Here is a 27,205-nt window from a genome sequence, read left to right on the forward strand (position 1 = left end):
ATACTGTCCATACTGTCTATACACATCATCCACATACATACAATATGTGAACCCACGAGTGTGTGTGTGTGTGTGTGTGTGTGTGTGTTTGTGTGTATGTACAGTACAATTGGTCAAGACAGGGGTCACCACTGACAGAGACGACACTCCCACCAGAGACCACTGTTACTGCAGCCTCCCATCATTCAGGAAACAGATGGAGACAGAGAGAGACTGAGTAACATCATAGGAATTAAACACTGCTTTTACAGTGTAAGTTCATAGTTATGAATATGATTAATCATGAGAGCAAGTAGAACTATGACTAATCATTGAGAGCATGTATTCATTGATATTGTATTGCAAACAAGCATAGCTTCTGGCTAAAGTGTTTGCATTCTTTGCACTGTAACAGATTTGTTTGCGTGATGAGTAAGCTTACCTGAAACCTGAAGACATGCATTAGCTCCCAATACTAATGCCTAGACTTTAGCTCAGTAGGCTAAATCTATATTGTGTTGCACAGACGACCCAGAATACAATTCAGTCAGTTCGGCCTTCATACAGTAGTCTTGCCATGTAGTCATTGTTAATTCCTCACAAACCTGGTTAAAGAAAGGTTAAATAAAAAGACTTGCGTAACTTTATTTTCAGTTGTGGATTGTCATGGAAACGGGTATGTGTAGGAAAGTAAGCATGCCACTGATCAAAGGCCTTATCACACACATCTGTTAACTGCTTCCGTTCAGGGGTAAGGCTCGGTGGTTAAAGGGAAGTTTGGGGAACTTTTTTTTTATGTGGTTTCAATGGTAGTTGGTTGAAATGCAATGGGTTGCACTATATAAGATGATTCTGAAGTTAACTGGTATTTACCTATTATTTATTACTAGATATACAGTATATCAATGGGTACTTCGTCATACTTATTAAAATCATTTATCAACATTGAAGAGTTTGTTTCCAAAATGCTATATCCACACATTTGTCACATTTGAGTTTTTTCATCAGAAACGATTGCCTATGGGTACCTTCATGAGTATGTCAAATATTACTGTTCTCAGATTTTTTATTCATAGATTTTAAATGTGTATGACAATTCTATATGTCCATTGTTTAGCTGGAATGGTATGTTTGTATCTCGTATATTTTACTCTGGTATGTGGTTGTCTCACCAAGTTATCTTACAGTTTTGTTTAATCACTTTGGTACTATTTTCACAAGTATGTGGTAGAATTTCACAACTCTTTGTACAAATCTCAAAATAGATCAGCAAAAAGGCTATACATCACACAGTAACTTTTTCAAATCAAATCATGTTGTATTTGTCAAATGCGCCGAATACAACAGCCACCTTACAGTGAAATGCTTACTTACAAGCCCTTAACCAACAATGCAGTTTTAAGAAAATCCCTAAAAAAGTAAGAGATAAGAATTACAAATAACTAAAGTGCAGCAGTAAATAATAATAGTGGGGCTATATACAGGGGGTACCTGCTTGGGGGGGGGGGGTCAATGCAAATAGCCTGGGTAGCCATTTGATTAGCTGTTCAGGAGTCAGGAGTCTTATGGCTTGGGGGTAGAAGCTGTTTAGAAGCATCTTGGACCTAGACTTGGCGCTCCCATACCACGTGCCATGCGGTAGCAGAGAGAACATTCTATGACTAGGGTGGCTGGAGTCTTTGACAATTTTTAGGGCCTGGTATAGAGGAAGGAAGCTTGTCACTGGTTATGTACTGGGCTGTACGTACTATCCTCTGTGTCTTGCGGTCAGAGGTCGAGCAGTTGCCATACCAGGCAGTGATGCAACCCGTCAGGACGCTCTCGATGGTGTAGCTGTAAAAAGTTTTGAGGATCTGAGGACCCATGCCAAATCTTTTCAGTCTCCTGAGGGGGAATAGGTTTTGTCATGCCCTCTTCACTACTGTCTTGGTGTGTTTGGACCATGCTAGTTTGTTGATGATGTGGACGCCAAGGAACTTGAAGCTCTCAACCTGCTCCACTACTGCCCAGTCGATGAGAATGGGGGCGTGCTCGGGCCTACTTTTCCTGTAGTCCACAATCATCTTCTTTGTCTTGATCATGTTGAGGGAGAGGTTGTTGTCCTTGCACCACACGGCCAGGTCTCTGACCTCCTTAAGCTGTCTCATCGTTGTCGGTGATAAGGCCCACTGTACCACTGTTGTGTCATCAGCAAACTTAATGATGGTGTTGGAGTCATTTGGCGGTGTTGTAGTTGTTCACCAAACCTAATCAGTGTTTCATCTACAAATACCTTTCATAAAGTAATTGCCTTACAGTGCAATACTCACAATACTTCTCATTTGTTTAAATATACTTGACGATCACTTAATCCAACTGTGCTTAATGTTAATCACTTAACTGCTTGGTAAACCAATAGATTTTAAACTGGTTGGTCTACTATATATGGATTTTGAGAACTACAGAAATAAAATGTGTGTTTGTAAAGTATAAACATCTAAATTACATGTATGATACATGATAACCATACAAAATGACTACTTGTTATTGCTAATTGATTTCACATAGTGGTAAGCACAATTGGTCACCATATAAAAGATGGTATGTGAACACTTGCAATTTCTTTCAACATGGTGCAGGATACACAGCAAGGGATAGGAACAAATCAAAGAGCTCCTATACAAGGGCCCGTCAGAGAGGTGGGCATGGGCCCCATCAAAGAGGTCAAAGAGGTGGGCATAGGCTCCGTCAAAGAGGTGGACATCAGAGAGAAGGAGGCAGATGGCAGGGAACTGTTGTGTCTAAGGAAGTGCTGCCCATCGTCGTTGACCATGTGGTAAAAAGAGGCCTTACCATGGCAGAGGCTGCCTGATTAGTTTACCCCAGTCTGAAAATATCAACTGTTTTCGATCATGAGAACATTTCATCAAGAAAACCCTTAAGTCTGTAGGACATGCACTATGCTTTACCATTACATTCACAGTAAATGACATGTTATAGATTCTTACAGTATGATCTATTGACAGTATACTGTCCTCTACCCTCAGAATTGTCAGAAGACCCTGTGGTGGTAGCTGTGGCCATGTTTTTAGAGGGTGATGGTGCTTGATTCTGCTGTGAACCATAACAAGTGTATCTTTATTGGTGAAGCGGGCTTCAACCTGGGTGGAACCACATTGGCCAACGGGTGACCATCCAAGTGCCTAGACAATGTGGGGGAAAAATCTCCATGTGACTAGCTATCTCTAAAGACGGTGTGGTAGGACGTAAGCCATTACTTGGATCCTACATCGATGCATATCTCTCTAAAATTGAGCAGGCCTGTCAAGGTGAAGGGGTCACAGACACTATATGACCAAAAGTATGGACACCAGCTCATTGAACATCTCATTCCAAAATCATGGGTATTAATATGTAGTTGGTCGCCCCTTGGCTGCAATAACAGCCTCCACTCTTCTGGGAAGGCTTTCGTCTAGATGTTGGAACATTGCTGAGGGGACTTGCTTCCATACAGCCACAAGAGCATTAGTGAGGTTGGGCAATTAGGACTGGCTCACAGTCGTTGTTCCAATTCATCCCAAAGGTGTTTGATGGGGTTGAGGTAGCGTTCTCCTGGCATCCGCCAAAACCAGATTCGTCCATCGGACTGCCAGATGGTGAAGAGTGATTCATCACTCCAGAGTACGCATTTCCACTCGTCCAGAGTCCAATGGCGGTGAGCTTTACACCATTACAGCCGGTGTTCTTAGGCTTTTGTGCGGTTGCTCAGCCATGGAAACACACTTCATGAAGCTCCCGACGAACAGTATTTGTGCTGACGTTACTTGCAGAGGCAGTTTGGAACTGAGGACAGACTATTTTTACGTGCTACGCGCTTCAGCACTCGGTGGTCCCATTCTGTGAGCTTGTGTAGCCTACCACTTCGAGGCTGAGCCGTTGTTGCTCCTAGACATTTCCACTTTACAATAACAGCACTTACAGTCGACCAGGCAGCTCTAGCAGTGGCATCCTATGACAGTGCGATGTTGAAAGTCACTGAACTCTTCATTAAGGCCATTCTACTGCCAATTTTTATGGAGATTGCATGACCGTGTGCTCAATTTTATACACCTGTCAGCAACGGGTTTGGCTGACCGAGCCTAATCCACAAATTTGAAGGGGTGTCCATATACTTTATATATCTAGTGTATGTCATTGTGTGACAATGTCAGGTTCCACATGCAGAGGTGTTTCAGACATGGTTTCGGGGGCCTGCCACCCTAAGCATGCCACCCTCCTTCTGGCCATGGATGGGGCATAAGATGACATCAATGCAGACCAATGTCAAGCTTGGATTCGTCATTCCCAAAGGTTTTTCCTGCGGTGCATGATCAATGAGGGCATTCACTGTGATGTGGATGAAGAAACACAAACAATGGACATTAGACCGGTGGAAATCTGTCCTTTGGTCTGATTAGTCCAAATTTGAGATTTTTGGTTCCAACAACCATGTCTTTGTGAGACGCAGAGTAGGTGACCGGATGAGCTCTACATGTGTGTTTCCCACAGTGAAGCATGGAGGAGGAGGTGTGATGATGTGGGGGTGCTTTGCTGGTCACACTGTCAGTGATTTATTTAGGATTTAAGGCATACTTTACCATAATGGCTACCACAGCATTCTGCATTGATACGCCATCCCATCTTATTTGCACTTAGTGGGACTATCATTTGTTTTTCAACAGGACAATGACTCAACACACCTCCAGGCTGTGTAAGGGCTATTTGACCAAGAAGGTGAGTGATGGAGTGCTACATCAGATGACCTGGCCTCCACAATCACCCGACCTCAACCCAATTGAGATGGTTTGGGATGAGTTGGACCGCAGAGTGAAGGAAAAGCAGCCAACAAGTGCTCAGCCTATGTAGGAACTCCTTCAGGACTGTTGGAAAAGCTTTCCAGGCGAATCTGGATGAGAAAATGCCAAGCGTGTGCAAAGCTGTCATCAAGGCAAAGGGTGGCTACTTTGAAGAATCTAAAATATTAAAAGTATTTTGATTTGTTTAACACTTTGTAAATGTTTTATTTAACTGGGCAAATCAGTTAAGAACAAATTATTATTTTCAATAACAATTTTCAATGACAGCCTAGGAGCAATAGGTTAACTGCCTTGTTCAGGGGCAGAACGACTCAAACCACCTTCAGGGGATTCGATCTTGCCACCTTTCAGCTATTATTCCAATGCTCTAACCACTACCTGCCGTTACTACCAGGGTTGGGTGTAAGATATTATTAAAAATCCGATAACTGTAATCCGTTATGTTACCAGCAAAAATATTGTAATCAGATTCCAGATACTTTTGAAAAACTAGATGATTGCTTTGAGGATTACTTTTAAATTCTTTGACACTTCTTTGTTTACTCAATGACATTCAAATCAGCATTGAAAAAAGGTGCACGTTTAATTGTGTTCCACCTGAGCAAGTCTGACCCCAAGTCAGAGACCACTACGATGGCACACCAAATGTGTTTGATGGTTCGAGGGAAAAGAGCAGGAATAGGTTTTTGTAGGCTACAGTCCAAGCTGTCTTCCAATGGTGCAACTGCTGTTGGCATCCAAAGATGATTCTATTTGAATAAATGCTTGGATGTAAGGATGACAGCAGTGGTGTAGTCTACATATTATTGATATCTACATAGAGCATTGATGTGAATCACATTGCTGCTCTCTCATTTTGCTATTTGTGCATTACAGATTGTGGTTGTTGTGGATGTTATGGATGGTCAGTCCTTGCATCTATAGCTCTGTCTATAAATCTGAGAGTGGTTACATTTCTCTAGGCCCATCCCTCAGCTTTTTACCAAAACAGAGGCGGGGCGGCCGTTTTGTTATAGTTTCATCTGTGGATTTGCCCTTTTAACAGCTGCATATCATCAAGATATCAAAGTGTCACCAACAAAAGGTAAACTATAGTCCAATAGCAAATGCAGCATATGGCATTCGTTTATTTTTCACATGTAAATTCCAGTAGTGCTCAAAGCATGTAATTCCATGAGCGCAGCATTTATTTATCAACACGAATCAATGAGCCCAATCAGTCCTCCATGACAACAAATCATAAACCACAGAGTAGAGTTGGCTAATAAGTCCTTAGTTTTATGGTCCTGCTCAGGTAAAACAATTTGGCTAATCTATACTTCCATATTTCCAAGTTCTATTCTTGAAAATCAAGGGGATTAACATTTATTGGAATGACTGGAATTTTGACAGACTTTTGGGGTTTTTAATGTACTTTTTAATATAATTTAATCGTATTATTATATGTAGTAGTAAGCGATGGGTTAGAAGAGGCCTACATAACCAACCCATAAAGTAAAATTTAACATCCATTATATGCCCAGCTATGTAAACTTTAACATTGATTTATCCTGCAATAGATGTCGTTCAGTTGGTAACATACATGTTTGTCTTCTTCTAATGCCTCTTAAAGGGAATGTAATCTAAAAGTAACGAAATGTAATCAGATTACGTTACTGAGTTTGGGTAACACAAAAGTTACTGATTGCATTTTTGGATGTACAATGTAGAACATAGTAAAAATAAAGAAAAACCTTTGAATGAGTAGGTGTGTCCAAACTTTGATGGTGACTGTTGAAGTCAGAAGTTTACATACACTTAGGTTGGAGTCATTAAAACTAGTTTTTCAACCACTCCATACATTTCTTGTTAGCAAACTATAGTTTTGGCAAGTCGGTTAGGATATCTACTTTGTGCATGACGCAAGTAATTTTTCAAATTCCAGAAAACTATGTCATAGCCTTAGAAGCTTCTGAAAGGCTAATTGACATAATTTTAGTCAATTGGAGGTGTACCTGTGGATTTCTTTCAAGGCCTACCTTCAAACTCAGTGCCTCTTTGTTTGAGATCATGAAAAAATTAAAATAAATCAGCCAAGACCTCAGAAAAATAATTGCAGACCTCTACAAGTCTGGTTCATCCTTGGGAGCAATTTCCAAATGCCTAAAGGTACCACGTTCATCTGTACAAACAATATAAAGCAAGTATAAACACCATGGGACCACGGAGCCGTCATACCGCTCAGGAAGGAGATGCGTTCTGTCTCCTAGAGATGAACATACTTTGGTGCGAAAAGTGAAAAATCAATCCCAGAACAACACCAAAGGACCTTGTGAAGATGCCCGAGGAAATGGGTACAAAAGTATCAATATCCACAGTAAAACGAGTCCTATATCGACGTAACCTGAAAGGCCGCTCAGCAAGGAAGAAGCCACTGCTCCAAAACCTTCATAAAAAAGCCAGACTACGGTTTGCAACTGCACATGGGGACAAAGATCTTACTTTTGATGAAACAAAAATAGAACTGTTTGGCTATAATGACCATCTTTATGTTTGAAGGAAAAAGGGGAGGAACACCACCGAAGAACACCATCCCATCCATGAATTACGGGGGGGGGGCAGCATCATGTTGTGGGGGTGCTTTGCTGAAGGAGGGACTGGTGCACAAAATAGATGGCCTCATGAGAGGAAAATGAAATGGATATATTGAAGCAACATCTCAAGACATCAGTCAGGAAGTTAAAGCTTGGTCGCAAATGGGTCTTCCAAATGGACAATGACCCCAAGCATACTTCCAAAGTTGTGGCAAAATGGCTTAAGGACAACAAAGTTAAGGTATTGGAGTGGTCACCACAAAGACCTGACCTCAATCCTATAGAACATTTGTGAGCAGAACTGAAAATGTGTGAGCGAGAAAAAAGTCCTACAACTTGACTCGGTTACACCAGCTCTGTCAGGAGGAATGGGACAAAATTCACCCAACTTATTGTGGGAAGCTTGTGGAAGGCTACCGGAAATGTTTGACCCAAGTTAAACAATTTAAAGGTAATGCTACCAAATAATAATTGAGTGTATGTAAACTTCTGACCAACAGGGAATGTGATGAGAGAAATAAAAGCTGAAATAAATCATTCTCTCTGCTATTATTCTGACATTTCACATTCTTAAAATAAAGTGGTGATCCTAACTGACCTAAATCAGGGAATTGTTACTCGGATTTAATGTCAGGAATTGTGAAAAATGGATATTAAATGTATTTGGCTAAGGTGTATGTAAACTTCTGACTTCAACTGTATTTGCATGAAAGATTGTAGCAGGATGTGTTCATTGATCACACATTGGATAGATTTCATAGAAATTATAGATTTGTGTGCCGAATGTGAAAACTGTTTAATCTACTGCAAGTGACAGTACTGTAGCATATTACTTTCAGCACTTGTAAGGGGGATTTGAAACACATATCTTGGATTGTTTGCGATTGGATTAACTGGTAGTTAAAATGACTCAATTGAAAGATATCATTATGTTGTGTTTTGGTGATTAAACCAATGTACTCATTATATTTCACAATAAACTTATATTTTGAATCTGTAACGGTTCTCTTTTGGTGAAGGAGAATCGGACCAAAATGCGGTGTGTAGATTGTGATCCATGTTTAATCAAACGTAAAACACGAATCAATACAAAAACTACAAAAAAACAAACGTGGAAACGTAACGAAATCTGGTGAAAACACAGAGACAGGAACAATCACCCACAAACACACAGTGAAACCCAGGCTACCTAAATATGGTTCCCAATCAGAGACAATGACTAACACCTGCCTCTGATTGAGAACCATATCAGGCCAGACATAGAAATAGACAAACTAGACATGAAACATAGAATGCCCAGTCAGCTCACACCCTGACCAGCCAAAACATAGAAATATACAAAGCAAACTATGGTCAGGGTGTGACAGTACCCCCCCCCCCCCCCCCCCCCCCACCCCAAGGTGCGGACTCCGGCCGCAAAACCTGAACCTATAGGGGAGGGTCTGGGTGGGCATCTGTCCGCGGTGGCGGCTCTGGTGCTGGATGTGGCCCCCACTTCACCGTAGTCTTCCCCCACCTTGTCCGCTTCCGTGACCTCCTAGCCACGGCAACCCTACTTAATAACACGGGACAGAGGGGCAGCTCGGGACAGAGGGGCAGCTCGGGACAGAAGGGCAGCTCGGGACAGAAGGGCTCTTCAGACTCCGACAGCACAGGAGAGGAGGAAAGCTCTGGCAGATCCTGGCTGACTGGCGGATCTGGAAGAGTGTGGCGGATCTGGAAGAGTCTGGCAGACTGGCGGATCTGGAAGAGTCTGGCAGACTGGCGGATCTGGAAGAGTCTGGCTGACCTGGAAGAGTCTGGCTGACTGGCGGATCTGGAAGAGTCTGGCTGACTGGCGGATCTGGAAGACTCTGGCTGACCTGGAAGAGTCTGGCGGATCTGGAAGAGTCTGGCTGACTGGCGGATCCTGGCAGACTGACGGCTCTGACTGCTCCATGCTGACTGGCGGCTCTGGCTGCTCCATGCTGACTGGCGGCTCTGGCTGCTCCATGCTGACTGGCGGCTCTGGCTGCTCCATGCTGACTGGCGGCTCTGGCGGCTCCATGCTGACTGGCGGCTCTGGCGGCTCCATGCTGACTGGCGGCTCTGGCGGCTCCATGCTGACTGGCGGCTCTGGCGGCTCCTTGCAGACTGGCTGCTCCATGCAGACTGACATCTCCGACTGCTCCATGCAGACTGGCAGCTCTGGCTGCTCCATGCAGACTGGCAGCTCTGGCTGCTCCATGCAGACTGGCAGCTCTGGCTGCTCCATGCAGACTGGCAGCTCCATGCAGACTGGCAGCTCTGGCTGCTCCATGCAGACTGGCATCTCTGGCTGCTCCATGCAGGCTGGCAGCTCTGGCTGCTCCATGCAGACTGACAGCTCTGGCTGCTCCATGCAGGCTGGCAGCTCTGGCTGCTCCATGCAGGCTGGCAGCTCTGGCTGCTCCATGCAGGCTGGCAGCTCTGGCTGCGCTAAACAGGCAGGAGACTCCGGCAGCGCAGGAGAGGCTAGGCGCACTGTAGGCCTGATGCGTGGTGCTGGCACTGGTGGTACTGGACCGAGAACACGCACAGGAAGCCTGGTGCGGGGAGCTGCTACCGGAGGGCTGGGGTGTGGTACTGGATAGACCGGACCGTGCAGGCGCACTGGAGCTCTTGAGCACCGAGCCTGCCCAACCTTACCTGGTTGAATGCTCTCGGTCGCCCTGCCAGTGCGGCGAGGTGGAATAGCCCGCACTGGGCTATGCAGGCGAACCGGAGACACCGAGCGCAAGGCTGGTGCCATGTAAGCCGGCCCAAGGAGACGCACTGGAGACCAGATGCGTAGAGCCGGCTTCATGGCATTTGGCTCGACGCTCAATCTAGCCCGGCCGATACGCGGAGCTGGAATATACCGCACCGGGCTATGCACCCGCACTGGGGACACCTAGCCCCCCGGTAAGCACAGGGAGTTTGCGCAGGTCTCCTACCTGGCGTAGCCATACTCCCTGTGAGCACCCCCAAGAAATTTTGGGGGCTGACTCCCGGGCTTCCTTGCCAACCGTGTTCCCTCATATCGCCGGCTCCTCTCTCCGGCTGCCTCTGCTCTCCTCGCTGCCTCCACCTGTTCCCATGGAAGGCAATCCCTTCCCGCCAAGATCTCCTCCCATGTGTAGCAACCCTTGCCATCCAATATATCGTCCCATGTCCAATCCTCATTGCGCCGCTGTTGCTGTTGCCCGTTGTCACGCTGCTCCTGCTGCTGCTGTTGCCTGTTACCACGCCACTTGGTCCTGTTAAGGTGGGTGATTCTGTAACGGTTCTCTTTTGGTGAAGGAGAGTCGGACCAAAATGCGGCGTGTAGATTGCGATCCATGTTTAATCAACAAACGTAAAACACGAATCAATACAAAAACAAACGTGGAAACGTAACGAAAACCGAAACAACCCTATCTGGTGAAAACACAGAGACAGGAACAATCACCCACAAACACACAGTGAAACCCAGGCTACCTAAATATGGTTCCCAATCAGAGACAATGACTAACACCTGCCTCTGATTGAGAACCATATCAGGCCAGACATAGAAATAGACAAACTAGACATGAAACATAGAATGCCCACTCAGCTCACTGTGACAGAATCAATGGCTGTGTGGTAAGAGATGGTTTCAATCAAAATGACTGGAAAATTATGGGTTTTGAATGAAAGACTGGCTGTGTTACAAGTGTGACCAGTTTGGAGTATTGTACTTGTGAAAATGAACCACATACTTGTGAAAATAGTACCAAAGTGATAAAAACGGTATGATGAATGCACTTACTGTAAGTCTCTCTGGATAAGAGCATCTGCTAAATGACTAAAATGGCAAATGTAAATGTTTTACATACAGATCGCGTACTACTGTATGAAATTATTTTGTCAACATTTTTTAATATTGATGTCACAAATGTATAATTTGTACATTTCTTTATCAACATTTTAGTTTTTTTTTTTACATTTGACTATGTAAAATCTAGCAGTACTACTTATTTCTCTGAGAGTGAGGTGAAATTATAGCATTTTGCAACAAATAGTATTTGTCTTTGAAATTATATCATTCAGTAATAGGCTAGATTTTAAACAAATACATGTCTGTCATTGAACAATCCCATGCCATGATTAGATAAAGAATAAACACAATAATCTCTTTCATAATTCATTTCAGAATATGTATATAGCGTTTTGGAATTAAACTCTTCAATTGGTAACTCTGAAAAAACATTGTTGATACCATTGCCCATACAATCAAGCCATTTAAGTGTCCATGGTGACAGTTATTTAAGTAGTAGCCTCTCCTGACCTTTACAGTAATGTCTACTGTAAGGATGCAGAATAGTGAATCTGTCGGATGTATTTGTTCCTGGCTGTAAATACTGTTCCATTCTCACTGGGGTAATCTACTGTTGCCTGGCAGGCTGTGTTTCCACTGTGTGTCTTGGCCCCTTCTGTATGTCAGTGGGGGCTGCTGAGGGGAGGACGGCTCACAATAATGTCTGGAATGGAGTAAATGGAATGGTATCATAAACACATCAAATACATGTTTTCCATGTGGTGTATATCCCTCCACTGACTCCAATCCAGCCACCATTTCAGCTCGACCTGTTGTTCCTCAGTCAAGAGACTTTTCTTTAAACAGCAAATGATGCTTATCTTAAACCACGGTAACGGGGTTGTCATCCTGTGAGTGAAAGTTACTCTCTCTGCTCCTCTCAGAATATAGTACTGTTCAGTTAATAGAAGGTCAAAACCATATGGTTGTCATGACATACTGCTTTTGGTCCTTAATATGAAGTTATTAGCAAGTGAAGTGAAAACGTTGCACACAATACCCCATAATGTCAAAGTGAAACTATGTTTTTCAAAATATTTAAACATTTATTAAAAATAAAAGGCAAAAATGTATTGTGTCAATAAGTATTCAACTCCTTTGTTATAACAAGCCTAAATAAGTTCAGGAGTAAAAATGTGCTGAACAAGTCACATAATACGCTGTATGGACTCACTCTGTGTGTCATAATAGTGTTTAAAACAATGTTTGAATGACTCCTTCATCTATGTACCACACACATACAATTATCTGTAAGGTCCCTCATTTGAGCAGTGAATTTCAAACAGATTCAACCACAAAGACCAGGGAGGTTTTATAATGTCTCGCAAAGAAGGGCACCTATTAGTAGATGGTTAAAAATAAATCAGATATTGAATATCCCTTTGAGAGTGGTGAAGTTATTAATGACACTTTGGATGGTGTATCAATACACCCAGTCGATACAAAGATACAGGCGTCCTTCCTAACTCAGTTGCCAGAGAGGATAGAAACCGAGGCCAATGGAAACCGAGGCCAATGGTGACTTTAAAACAGTTACAGAGTTTAATGGCTGTTATGGGAGAAAACTGAGGATGGATCAACAACAATGTAGTTACTCCACAATACTAACCTAATTGACAGAGTGAAAAGTAGGAAGCCTGTACAGAATAACAATATTCCAAAACATCCATCCTGTTTGCAACAAGGCACTAAAGTAATACAGACAAAAAAATATGCTAAAGCAATTCACTTTTTGTCCTGAATACAAAGTTTTATGTTCGGGGCAAATCCAATGCAACACATTACTGAGTACCACTCTCAATATTTTCAAGAATAGTGGTGTCTGGATCATGTTATAAGTATGCTTGTAATCGTTAAGGACTGGGGAGTTTTTCAGGATAAAAAATAAATATAAAGGACCTAAGCACAATAGCCTAAAACACAATGTAAAATCTACACTGGAGTTGTTTACCAAGAAGACAGTGAATGTTCCTGTGCGGCCGAGTTACAGTTTTCACTTAAATCTACTTAAAAAATGATGTCAAGACCTGAAAATGGTTGTCTAGCAATGTTCAACAACCAATTTGACAGAGCTTGAAGACATTTGAAAAGAATAATGGGCAAATGTTGCACAATCCAGGTGTGGAAAGCTCTTAGACTTACACAGGCTCACAGCTGTAATCACTACCAAATGTGTTTCTACAAAGTATTGACTCAGGGGTAAGAATACTTATGTAAATGAGATATTTCTGTATTTAATTTTCAGTACATTTTCAAAAAATGTCTAAATCTTGTTTTCACTTTGTCATTGGGGTGTAGATGGGTGTGAAAGAAAATCAATTTAATCAGTTATATTTGTCACATTCGCCAAATACAACAGGTGTAGACTTTACCGTGAAATGATTACTTACCAGCCTTTTCCCAACAATGCAGAGTTAAAATGGCGGAGATATTTGCAAAAGATAAACAAGGAAATAGTAACATAATAAATGAACAATAGCGAGTCTATACAAGGAGTACCGGTCCCAATTCAATGGTCAGGATACGCGGTAGATGAGGTAATTGAGGTAATATGTACTTGAAGGAGGGGTAAAAATGACTAGGCAATCAGGATAGATACAGTTATTTTACAATCACTTTGGCACTAACCCTCTAGACACAAAAGCCACATCCAATGAGCAAAATGCAAATTTTCAAAACTCTAACACTTTTTCCAATTGCTTGGATACAATACACATAAAGCTAAGATCATTTGTTCATTGAACTAAAATCACCTGTTCAAAATGACACAACAACATCAAAGTATTGTATTACAAAAATATAAACGTAACATGTTTCGTGAGCTGAAATAAATGATCCCCGAAATGTTCCATAGGGATGGTGGCAGGTTACCTCCAGACGTAACGCCAGACGTACTGTGGAACATGAACCAATTGGACTACATTATCTATGGATGTAATATTTCATCATCATTCTTTATCAGACACTGTTTCTATGGTCCCATGTACCACTTTTCCAGACCATGTTTTCAGATTTGACATTACTGTACACTCACCGGCCACTTTATTAAGTACACCTTCTAGTACTGGGTAGGACCCCCTTTTGCCTCCACAAAAGACTGAATTATTCACGGTGTTGTACGTTAAGAGATGCCCTTCTGCACACCACCGTTTTACTCTCTACTCTATATACTCTATATATTGAGTTGCAGGCAGCCACATGATTCGCTGTTCGAATGTAACAGTCCTTGATGAGCTAAATCAGGTCTGTAGAGCTGATGGCATGACCTATGTCATTGTGTGGGATAATGTCAGGTTCCACCATGCTCAAATGGTGCAAGCATGGTTTCAGGCCCATCCACAATTGACCACCCTGTGCTTATCCCATACTCTCCTTTCCTTAACCCGGTTGAGGAATTTCTGTCCACATGGAGGTGGGAGGTATATGATAGGCTCCCTCACGAACAAGCCACCCTTCGCTATGGATGACGCATGCAATGACATCACGGCAGACCAGTGTCTGTCCTGGATTCGCCATGCCCGAAGATTCTTCCCAAGATGTTTGGCTAATGAAAACATCCATTGTGATGTGGATGAGAACCTTTGGCCAAATCCACAAGACAGGGTTGATGGAAATATAGAAGTGCAGTAATCAATCTTTTGTTTAGCTTTTTACAGTAAGTCAGGTGAGGAACACTGCAGTGATGTTTTACAGTAAGCCAGGTGAGGAACACTGCAGTGATGTTTTACAGTAAGCCAGGTGAGGAACACTGCAGTGATGTTTTACAGTAAGCCAGGTGAGGAACACTGCAGTGATGTTTTACAGTAAGCCAGGTGAGGAACACTGCAGTGATGTTTTACAGTAAATCAGGTGAGGAACACTGCAGTGATGTTTTACAGTAAGTCAGGTGAGGAACACTGCAGTGATGTTTTACAGTAAGCCAGGTGAGGAACACTGCAGTGATGTTTTACAGTAAGCCAGGTGAGGAACACTGCAGTGATGTTTTACAGTAAGCCAGGTGAGGAACACTGCAGTGATGTTTTACAGTAAGCCAGGTGAGGAACACTGCAGTGATGTTTTACAGTAAGTCAGGTGAGGAACACTGCAGTGATGTTTTACAGTAAGCCAGGTGAGGAACACTGCAGTGATGTTTTACAGTAAGCCAGGTGAGGAACACTGCAGTGATGTTTTACAGTAAGCCAGGTGAGGAACACTGCAGTGATGTTTTACAGTAAGCCAGGTGAGGAACACTGCAGTGATGTTTTACAGTAAGCCAGGTGAGGAACACTGCAGTGATGTTTTACAGTAAGCCAGGTGAGGAACACTGCAGTGATGTTTTACAGTAAGTCAGGTGAGGAACACTGCAGTGATGTTTTACAGTAAGCCAGGTGAGGAACACTGCAGTGATGTTTTACAGTAAGCCAGGTGAGGAACACTGCAGTGATGTTTTACAGTAAGCCAGGTGAGGAACACTGCAGTGATGTTTTACAGTAAGCCAGGTGAGGAACACTGCAGTGATGTTTTACAGTAAGCCAGGTGAGGAACACTGCAGTGATGTTTTACAGTAAGCCAGGTGAGGAACACTGCAGTGATGTTTTACAGTAAGCCAGGTGAGGAACACTGCAGTGATGTTTTACAGTAAGCCAGGTGAGGAACACTGCAGTGATGTTTTACAGTAAGTCAGGTGAGGAACACTGCAGTGATGTTTTACAGTAAGCCAGGTGAGGAACACTGCAGTGATGTTTTACAGTAAGCCAGGTGAGGAACACTGCAGTGATGTTTTACAGTAAGCCAGGTGAGGAACACTGCAGTGATGTTTTACAGTAAGCCAGGTGAGGAACACTGCAGTGATGTTTTACAGTAAGCCAGGTGAGGAACACTGCAGTGATGTTTTACAGTAAGCCAGGTGAGGAACACTGCAGTGATGTTTTACAGTAAGCCAGGTGAGGAACACTGCAGTGATGTTTTACAGTAAGCCAGGTGAGGAACACTGCAGTGATGTTTTACAGTAAGCCAGGTGAGGAACACTGCAGTGATGTTTTACAGTAAGCCAGGTGAGGAACACTGCAGTGATGTTTTACAGTAAGCCAGGTGAGGAACACTGCAGTGATGTTTTACAGTAAGCCAGGTGAGGAACACTGCAGTGATGTTTTACAGTAAGCCAGGTGAGGAACACTGCAGTGATGTTTTACAGTAAGCCAGGTGAGGAACACTGCAGTGATGTTTTACAGTAAGCCAGGTGAGGAACACTGCAGTGATGTTTTACAGTAAGCCAGGTGAGGAACACTGCAGTGATGTTTTACAGTAAGCCAGGTGAGGAACACTGCAGTGATGTTTTACAGTAAGCCAGGTGAGGAACACTGCAGTGATGTTTTACAGTAAGCCAGGTGAGGAACACTGCAGTTGACCTTTAACTGTTTTTTCTTTTTTTGTAGCTAATTATTTTTGCTTTGATTCAAAGAAACATATGTTGTGATTTTATTGTATTTCATCAATAAATTTCATATTTCGTTCAATGATTCCACTGTGTCTGTAGTATTCTCTCTACTAGTCCTTTTACAGTGTATTATTTACATGTAGTAGCATAAGGAAACATGTATCACATATTTTGTACTACAATATTTAATGATTGTACTAACAACTACACAGTGAAACTATCGGTATCTTGTGTGTGGGTGATCTAAATGAATGGTCCTATGGTATTTCATGATAAATTAGTTATTTGAACCAATGATTCTGCAAGTGCAAGGTTTCTTTAAAGATATGAATGCACAATGCAAGGTTTTGAACATTGGACAGCCTGTGTTACAAGTGATGACCGTTTTGAGTTTTGTGTCTAGAGTTTTGAAAAAGGACCACAAGGTTCTGAAATTAGTGCCAAATTGATTGTTAAAAACTGTAATAAACAGAGTAGCAGCAGTGTATGTGAAGAGCGTGAAAGAGTTTGAATGTGTGTGCGTGTGTGTGTGTGTGGTATGTGTGAGTGTGTTGGTAGAGTCCAGTGAGTGCGCATAGAGCCTGTGCAAGATAGTCCAAATCAAATCAAATCCAATTTTATTTGTCACATGCACCGAATACAACAGGTGTAGACCTTACCATGAAATGCTTACATATGAGCCCCTAACCAACAATGCAGAGTTTTAAAATAGTAAGACAAATTTGCTAAATAAATGAAAGGAAAACAGTAACACAATAAAAATATAATAACAATGTTATACACTCGACATCTATTCTACATTGGTTCAATGTCATTTCAGTGAAGTGCTGATTCAAACATTGTGTGTCCAGTGGGTTGTATGAAGTTCAGCCAATGTCGATAGATAAATAGTAAATAATGGTACATAATGGTACATGCAGGGTACACAAATAAAGTCCTTCTGTGTGTGACCTAGTTGTGAAGGACTTTAGGCCTGTTCTACAGACAGATGTTATCTGGATCTGTGGGAGGATTGGACCCAATGACTGTATCTCAGAGCCCGAGGTTTACTCATTACCAAGATAGTCAACTACAATAATGCACAATGTTCTATACTATTAAAAAAAAACTATTTTAGAGTTTCACCACAATCTCTCTCTCTCTCTGTGTTTGTGTGTGTGTGTGAGTGTGTCCATGCGTGTGTATGTGTCCATGCGTGTGTATGTGTCCATGCGTGTGTATGTGTCTGTGTAATCAATAGGAATAAATCCTCTTTTAACCTTGTAAATGCCACAGAGACCTACTGCATACACAGTTTGGGAAAGCAGTACATAGCTCTTCCTGCTGACTGAGCACAGTCATTACCATTGGATTAGTATTACTAGAAGTGATGTTCCCAGATCTGTTAAGGTTGGAATGGCCACCATATTAGGGAACGTTCAGAATTGAATATAGCTTTATTAACAAACAACTCAACTGACATTGGAATATCCAATCCTTTTTGCATGTTCCTTCCATAACCTGTTTTACTGTTGTTGTGGGGTAAGGAACACACTGTTTACATTAGCTGATACTCCATGGAACACTCTGTGTCACTTCTGGTCAGACGTACTGTACCTCCCGTCTCAATGAAAGCATTCATAATCTCCATTTAGCTAGCATATGGGGTAAAAACAAGTCTTCAGCCACTGAAATTGTTCATGCAGTATAAGGAAACACACACAGACTTACAGAGATGGACACAATGAATTGCAACGATATAAAGAACAGTCAAATGTGGATGGTGAATAATTGAGCCCAGAGGAGAGAACAATAGAGAATTTCTATCTGACTGTCCATCCGTCCATCCACCTGTCTGTCTGTCTGTCTGTGTGTGTGTGATTAAGCTGAATAAGCAGGATTTCCAACACAGGAAAGAGTTCACAGAGACCTTCCCAAAACACACACCACAACCACCGGAAAAGACATGAGGGAAATCAAGGTCAGTGTGTGTGTGGAGTGTGACAGTGTGTGTCTGTGTGTGGTGTGTGTACGTCACACTCTCTTTTCAACAACAGACTTTAGGAAATGGGGAACACTGTTATCAGGAAATAAAGAAACCCCATTGTGTCTGAAATGAACTCTCACGCCCTATCTGAGACACACAGGCCAAATAACCAACATACCCCATGACAGGGACAGGGAACTTTATGTTGGATCCAGGAATAGATTTCACCTACTGTGTGCCAACAACATCTATGAGAAGTTAACAGATGTTCTGTCTGCCTGGGTACAGTTTGTGTGTGTGTGTGTGTGTGTGTGTGTGTGTGTGTGTGTGTGTGTGTGTGTATGTATGTATGTGTGTGTTTGTGCGTGCGTGCGTGCATGTATGTATGTATGTGTGTGTGTGTGTGTGTGTGTGTGTGTGTGTGTGTGTGTGTGTGTGTGTGTGTATGTATGTATGTATGTATGTATGTATGTATGTATGTGTGCGTGTGTGTGTGTATGTGTTTGTGTCATATACAGAAAGAGTTAAAGACGTTACTCCTTTAAAAGCGTCTGGATCATGTACCTCTTCTATACTATCAATGAGAGTAAGGGATGCTAAACACACATGCATGCATCCACGTGTAGACACTGGCTGATATTTGACATATGACAATCAATGCACCCCCCTTTGGAAAGCTAATCGGGGCAGCCATGTTACCCATCTGTCCCCTGAGTACTCCTGGCACACACACACACACACACACACACACACACACACACACACACACACACACACACACACACTAATAATCAGCTTGCCATTGGCCCCACCCAGACATTGTCCCGAGACCTATCGCCTAGGTAACCGTCTGTAATGAGCCACCCTCAGAAATCCTGGCAAGGTGCTTGAACACACACACACCAGTGGCGTACCACAGTTTCCACTGAGTGTACAAAACTGAGTGTACACTGAGTGTACAACAACATTGAGTTGCGCCCCCTTTTGCCTGCAGAACAGACTCAATTCGTCATGGCATGGACTCTACAATATGTTGAAAGTGTTCCACAGGGATGCTGGCCCATGTTGACTCCAATGCTTCCCACAGTTGTGTCAAGCTGGCTGGATGTCCTTTGGGTGATGGACCATTCTTGATACACACGGGAAACTGTTGAGCGTGAAAAACCCTAGCAGCATTGAAATTCTTAACACACTAGCACCTACTACCATATCCTGTTCAAAGGCACTTAAATCTTTTGTCTTGTCCATTCACCATCAACCTGTCTCCTCCCTTTCACCTACACTAAGTGGATTTAACAAGTGACATTCATAAGCGATCATAGCTTTCACCTGGATTCACCTGGTGACCCTATGTCATGGTTGTGGGCTCCCAGAGCCCGTGGTTGTGGGGTGTCTGCTACGCCAGTGACACACACACACGCACACACACACACACCCACACACACACACACACACACACACACACACACACACACACACATATACAAACAAACTCAAGCAGGCTATCCTTTTTTCCACATCCCTACATCACCACAGATACAGACGTTTTAATGAGTACTCCTCTTGCAGTTTACTTCAGTCTGAACATAACAAGACATGGAGGGGAAAAGGTAATGATCCCTCAGAAGTATTTCCTTTGTACTTAGAGTTCCAAGAAAACATTAACAAGAAAAACCTAAATACAGTAGACTTTTGAATGCTGTAGAATATGAACAAAGTCAACTTGGGAAGCAAAACAATAATTTGGTGGTTTATTGCAGAGTGAGAAAATGTTTTATGATGATATTTTCCACAGACCCATCTCTCCACACACAAATGTTAAGTTCTGTTTTTCCATTATGAGATCACAGTACGTGCCAGGGGTTTTCCTTCCCAAATATATATCCAGAAATGTGGAGGGAAAGGAGGAGAGGAAGAGAATGAAGGAGTAACGAGAGCAGGAGTAGAGAGGATGATGAAAGGAAGAGAGAACAGGACGTTTGTGTTCATTTCTGTACCTGATAATGTCCCGTCCTCCATATATTCCGACCAGTCAGACGAAGCTTCCTGGAATTCTGATTGCTGATGTGAACCCCCGAGATGAAACAGAAAAGAGCACTGTCAATCACCTCCCAGGTCAAACACACACACACACACACAAATGCGCATGCACGCACGCACGCACACACACACACACAAACACACACACACGCACACACACACGTGCGCACACACACACACACAGGACAAACACACACACACACATGCATGCACAGGCAATCAAAAACATTGTGGGCATTAATATGGAGTTGGTCCTCCCTTTGCTACTATAACAGCCTCTACTCTTCTGGGAAGGCTTTCCACTAGATGTTGGAACATTGCTGCGGGGACTTGCTTCCATTCAGCCACAAGAGCATTACTGTTGGGCAATTAGGCCTGGCTCGCAGTCGGCATTCCAATTCATCCCAAAGGTGTTTGTTGGAGTTGAGGTCAGGGCTATGTGAATTCCAGTCAAGTTCTTCCACACAGATCTCGACAAACCATTTCTGTTTGGACCTCGGGGGCATTGTCATGCTGAAACAGGAAAGGGCTTTCGCCAAACTGTTTCCCAGATTCGTCCGTCAGACTGCCAGATGGTGAAGGTGTTTCCTCTGCTCCAGAGTCCAATAGCGGCGAGCTTTACACCACTCCAGCCGATGCTTGGCATTGCGCACAGTGATCTTAGGCTGTGTGTGGCAGCTCGGCCATGGAAACCCATTTCATGAAGCTCCCGACGAACAGTTATTGTGCTGATGTTGCTTACAGAGTCTGTTTGGAACTTGGTAATGAGTGTTGCAACCGAGGACAGACAATTACTACAACTACGCGCATCAGCACTCAGCGGTCCAGTTCTGTGAGCTTGTGTGGCCTACCACTTCGCGGCTGAGCCATTGTTGCTCCTAGACATTTCCACTTCACAATAACAGCACTTGCAGTTGACCGGGGCAGCACAAGCAGTGCAGAAATTTGATGAACGGACATTGTTGGAAGGTGACCATCTATTACGGTGCCACAATGAAAGTCACTGAGCTCTTCAGTAAGGTAATTTTACTACCAATGTTTGTCTATGGAGATTGCATGGCTGTATGCTCGATTTTATTCACTTGTCAGCAGCGGTGTGGCTGAAATAGCCGATTGCACTAATTTGAAGGGGTGTCCACATACTATTGTAAATATAGTGTAGGTCATGCAGGAAATAGCTATATAACGAAATTGTACAGGAGTGCTGTGACTGATACTTCAAATCATTCTGAAACGGGCATAGAAGTGATTTGAGGTTGTATATTGTATGGATTCAAATGTAATTAGGCAGAGCAAGAAGTTTGAATCTATCTAAAGATCTTTCGTTCACTACTTGTTCTATCTCTATCTGTCTCTATTCTGAACATCCAGTTTGTTTGGTTAATGGCAACAGTTTCCCACTTCCTCTGTCACAGATAAAGCAGGTGGCCTACAAACACATCCGGCTCTCTGAGAGTAGGCCACAGATAAACCCTGACACACACACATGCACACACGCACACACACACGCACGCACACACACACACGCACGCACGCACGCACACACACACACACACACACACACACAAGACACACATACGCACGCACACACACACACACACACGACACACATACACACACGACACACATATACGCACACACACACACACACACAAGACACACATACACACACACACACACACAAGACACACATATACGCACACACACACACACGCACACACGCACGCACGCACACACACACACACGCACACACGCACACACACACACACACACACATACACACACACACACACACACACATATACGCACACACATATACCCGCGCACACACGCAAACACACAGACCCACACGACACACATGCAGAGACACACAGACACATAGATGTAAAGGGTATGGATCAAGAGATCAGAGTTACATCTGTTCCAGTTGATGGCTTAATAAAGATACAAACGATTAGCGGAGAAGAATTACACACATCTGAACACATCACAGGACCTGGACTAAGATAGCCTATGCCAGAGATTAAATGCAAAACAGAAAATATCAGTAGTAGCGTTGTTCCACCAAATCGGTTTCTTTTGATTTCACCTAATTTTAACATTCTGTCATAAAGGTCACATGTTCATCTTAATATGAAACACATTTTAAATAAATAAAAGAATATAGTAATTGCCTAATAAGTGCAAGATAAAGTAAGAGGGTTGACCGTAACACGGTTGACAGTAACAGGGTTGACGATTTCATCTTAAATCACCCATAAATCCCCCTGTGACTGGGAGAATAGAAGCTTATTGTATGCAACATAATTTGTATGCAACAGATTTAAATAAGAACGTATTCTTAACTGACTTGCCTACGTGGTTAAATAAAGCTTTAAAAAAACCACAAAAAAAAAACTGTGATTGGCAATCTAGGTGGTTATGCTGGCAGACCAGCCTTCGTTGTGTTTTCACTGGCACACCAGCCTTCGTTGTGTTTTCACTGGCACACCAGCCTCTGTTGTGTTCGTCTGTGTAAAATAAGATTCATTCATTCATGAATTCAAAAACACAGATCTTGAAACAACCAATTCAAAAAAAAAATACTGGTTTTGCTGACCAGCAAAGTTCTTAGAACTTCAAATCCTGATTACTTCAATTCCCTCAATTGGGATTTGAATTCACAACCTTACTGTTGCCAGCAACCTGAACTTCCTGCTACGCCAACTGATCTGTAGGTGTGAAAAATATTGTTAAGAAATTATAACCAGTTGACATTATGTCATTTGTCCCTATGGGGGAACCTTTTTGGGTGCCACGTACGACCCTGTGATTTGTCCATGTAGGTAGGAGAACCCTCTTGAGGTCCATTTAGAACACTCTCATGAAGAACCCTCTGGTTCCAGGTAGAACTAATGACAGGTTTTACAATTATACTTTTAGTATACTTCAGATGTGCTTATGGCACACATTATAAAAAATACCTGTAATTTGACTGTAAGTTGCCAGCTACTGAGTTGAAGTAAAAACACAGTATTTTTACTGTTAAATGAAGGTTTTATTAACCAGGTTTCCATTCAACCTTTGTAAGCGAGTAAAGTACATGACTAGAGGGAATGTGCCAATACCAGTTTGCACACTCGCTATATAACACATTTTTTAGTGAGAAAACCATCAGTATAGTTGAAAATGCGACGCAAACACATTTAACTTTTATTTTTTATTCAGCACATGTGAATTTACTCATATTGTTTTTATATTGAGAATATTTGTAACAAAATCTGTCGCCAATTGGATGGAAACCTAGCTATTGTTGTAAAATTACTTGTTGTTTGTTCACCGTACCTTGTAGGTGGGGCAAAGTGCTGGCAAGGACATATTAGCATATTTGGGGACATGGTCCAAAGATGGTGCATTTGTGCCAACCGTGCCAAAGTGTTGTACCAGTTTAAGTGGTTTTAGCATTAAATTAAGGAAGAATTAAGTTGATGCCTTATTTGTTCCTTATCAGGGCTGCACTGTTATGGTGTTACTATCCATTTCCCAGTAAGCTCGTGTCAGCTTTCTACAAGTCGTTTCTATAAAATTCACAGCAACTTACTGTGGTTGATCTATGTCATTCTCACTGACCTGATGGTGTGGCATGACAGTCAGTAATCTTCCAACCTAGAGGCTGGGTCCCAAGTGTGGGACTCCTAATGTTTTAAGCTTCCTTGTAATCAAAAAAGTTCATTGAAGGTACTGCGAGCTGCTAGTTGAAAGTATGTTACTGTAACTTACTGACATTAACTTTGCCAATGAGTTACTACCATTTACTGACAGCAGGTTGCCAATTCAATAATGCCGTATTGACAGCAACTTCCACACAATTAACTTCCATTAAATTAGTGAGAATTACACAGTAACCATTTAATAGTGTCACACACTGAACATAGTTTGCTTTGTATGTTTCTATGTTTTGTTTGGTCAGGGTGGGATCTGAGTGGGCATACTATGTTACATGTCTAGTTTGTCTATTTCTATGTTTGGCCTGATATGGTTCTCAATCAGAGGCAGGTGTTAGTCATTGTCTCTGATTGGGAGCCATATTTAGGTAGCCTGTTTTGTGTTGGGTTTTGTGGGTGATTGTTCCTGTCTTTGTGTTTGTTACACCAGATAGGGCTGTTTTCGGTTTTTCACATTTCTTGTTTTGTATATTGTTCATTTATCATCTTCATTAAAGATGTATCACAATAACCACGCTGCGTTTTGGTCCGCCTCTCCTTCAACAGAAGAATCCCGTGACAAATAGCTCAAACCTGACATCGTTAAAAGTGTTGCTCAACCACTTAAACCGGTACAACACTTCCACTGACGGTTGGCACAAATACATGAACATTAGACCATGCCCCCAAATATGGTAAAATAGGGTAAAACTCTGTACCCTAACCGTACCCTAATTTTGAGAGTGTGCTGATATATGTTCTTTCTAATAAAGCTGTCCCTGGTGGTAAAGCTGAAATATTCATGCACTTTTTTCAAAAGCTTGCAAGTTCAAAGCGTTTAAGCACTGCAATTTTATTATGTTGGTGTTGTCAGATAATTAGGCAGTTAGTGACTTGATTCTGGCAAACTTTTATCAAAGTGCAGAAGAATATTCTTGCCATTAAATCTGTGGTCAATCTATGCTTTGCCCACTGACCTGGTAGTTTAGCAGGAAATTCAGGTCATTAGCAACCAAGAGGTTGTGCGATCAATTCACAAGGGAGGTATAGTCTTAAGTAATCAGCAGACTACTGTCCTTTTACATCAATAACACCTTCATTCAGCTTTAAAAAAAAGTATTGTTGCTGTTTGCCTGTGGTGTACCGTACAATTAAAGAAACGTTTTATCAGTTTAGCATTTCATGACAAAAGGCAAACATGGTGGAGAGGGAAAGAACAGGAAGGCTCTTTACAACCATCCCCGCAGTAAGGAACACTTCATAACATGCTATGTAAAATATGGTTTCACACACTGTATCACCCTCACCCCTGACAAAGAACCCCTCAATAACCTTGTTTTTTTGAGTGTATGCTGGTCTAGCTGGTCAAGCTTGTCTGCGTAACCACACCCATGATTATAATATTTACCAGTGTGCTCTATTACAGTTTCATAATTGTTTGTATTCTTTATTTCAATATCTGTGTTTTTGCATGTACATTGATTTATTAATACATAAATGTATCTTATGCTACACAAAAAAAAATTCTCAACTAATCTAATCTGTTTGTTGGATTTATTGCACCCGTTACTGAAATGGTTGTTCCAGTTTAGATGGTTTAGGTAGTCCCCCCAAAAAAATGTAATCCTGGCAGGCAGGATTGTGCCGTGGTGGAGATCTTTGTGGATTATACTCGGCCTTGTCTCAGGATGGTAAATTGGTGGTTGAACATATCCTTCTAGTGGTGTGGGGGCTGTGCTTTGGCAAAGTTGGAGGGGTTATATCCTGCCTGTTTGGCCCTGTCTGGGGGTATCATCGGATGGGGCCACAGTGTCTCCTGACCCCTCCTGTCTCAGCCTCCAGTATTTATGCTGCAGTAGTTTGTGTCGGGTCGCTCGTCTGTTATATCTGGAGTATTTCTCCTGTCTTATCCGGTAGTCTGTGTGAATTTAAGTATGCTCTCTCTAATTCTCTCTCTCTCTCTCTTTCTTTCTTTCTCTCTCTCGGAGGACCTGAGCCCTAGGACCATGCCTCAGGACTACCTGGCATGATGACTTCACCTGGCTGGTCTGATGCTACAGTATCAACTGTTCTGCCTGCGGCTATGGAACCCTGACCTGTTCACCAGACGTGCTACCTGTCCCAGACCTGCTGCTTTCAACTCTCTAGAGACAGCAGGAGCGGTAGAGATACTCTCAATGATTGGCTATGAAAAGCCAACTGACATTTACTCCTGAGGTGCTGACTTGTTGCACCCTCAACAACTACTGTGATTATTATTATTTGACCCTGCTGGTCATTTATGATCATTTGAACATCTTTGCCATGTTCTGTTATAATCTCCACCCGGCACAGCCAGAAGAGGACTGGCCACCCCACATAGATTGGTTCCTCTATAGGTTTCTTCCTAGGTTTTGGCCTTTCTAGGGAGTTTTCCTAGCCACCGTGCTTCTACACCTGTATTGCTTGCTGTTTGGGGTTTTAGGCTGGGTTTATGTACAGCACTTTGATATATCAGCTGATGTAAGAAGGGCTATATAAATACATTTGATTTGATTCTGAATGAAGATTGTGGGTGAAAAAAAGTTAAAATTGGTGGATATTCCAACTCAGGTTGTATTCCGATAGGAATAAAACACAACTTTGCATACCACTATAATATTACTTGGTACTGGCTTTGTGGGTGACCAGCATTTGCTAGTGACCAGAGTCCAAAACACAGCGAAGACTGGTCTATGCTGTTTTTTTCAGCAGGGTACTTATTGAGGACATGGTGTAGTAGTCTAGTTTCCCATTACTGCTGACCTGCCAGTCTTTTGTGTTTATGTACGATCATGATTGTGTTGGTAAAATGTATTTTATTTTACACCAACTAATGGTTTAAGGCCTCATCCTCTGC

General features: G+C 42.5%; 1 protein-coding gene across 1 annotated transcript in view; it reads right to left on the reverse strand.

The window, feature by feature from the left end:
- Window positions 1-27,205, reverse strand: part of LOC109889397 (protein FAM107B) — a 64,818-nt gene that overhangs the window by 29,123 nt on the left and 8,490 nt on the right. The window contains exon 2 of the mRNA XM_031822834.1: window positions 20,602-20,665. Coding sequence (XP_031678694.1) covers window positions 20,602-20,665 — 64 coding nt within the window. The remainder of the gene's footprint in view (window positions 1-20,601; window positions 20,666-27,205) is intronic.

Source organism: Oncorhynchus kisutch, linkage group LG4 (assembly GCF_002021735.2).
Source record: "Oncorhynchus kisutch isolate 150728-3 linkage group LG4, Okis_V2, whole genome shotgun sequence".
NCBI classification, from domain to species: Eukaryota; Metazoa; Chordata; class Actinopteri; order Salmoniformes; family Salmonidae; genus Oncorhynchus; species Oncorhynchus kisutch.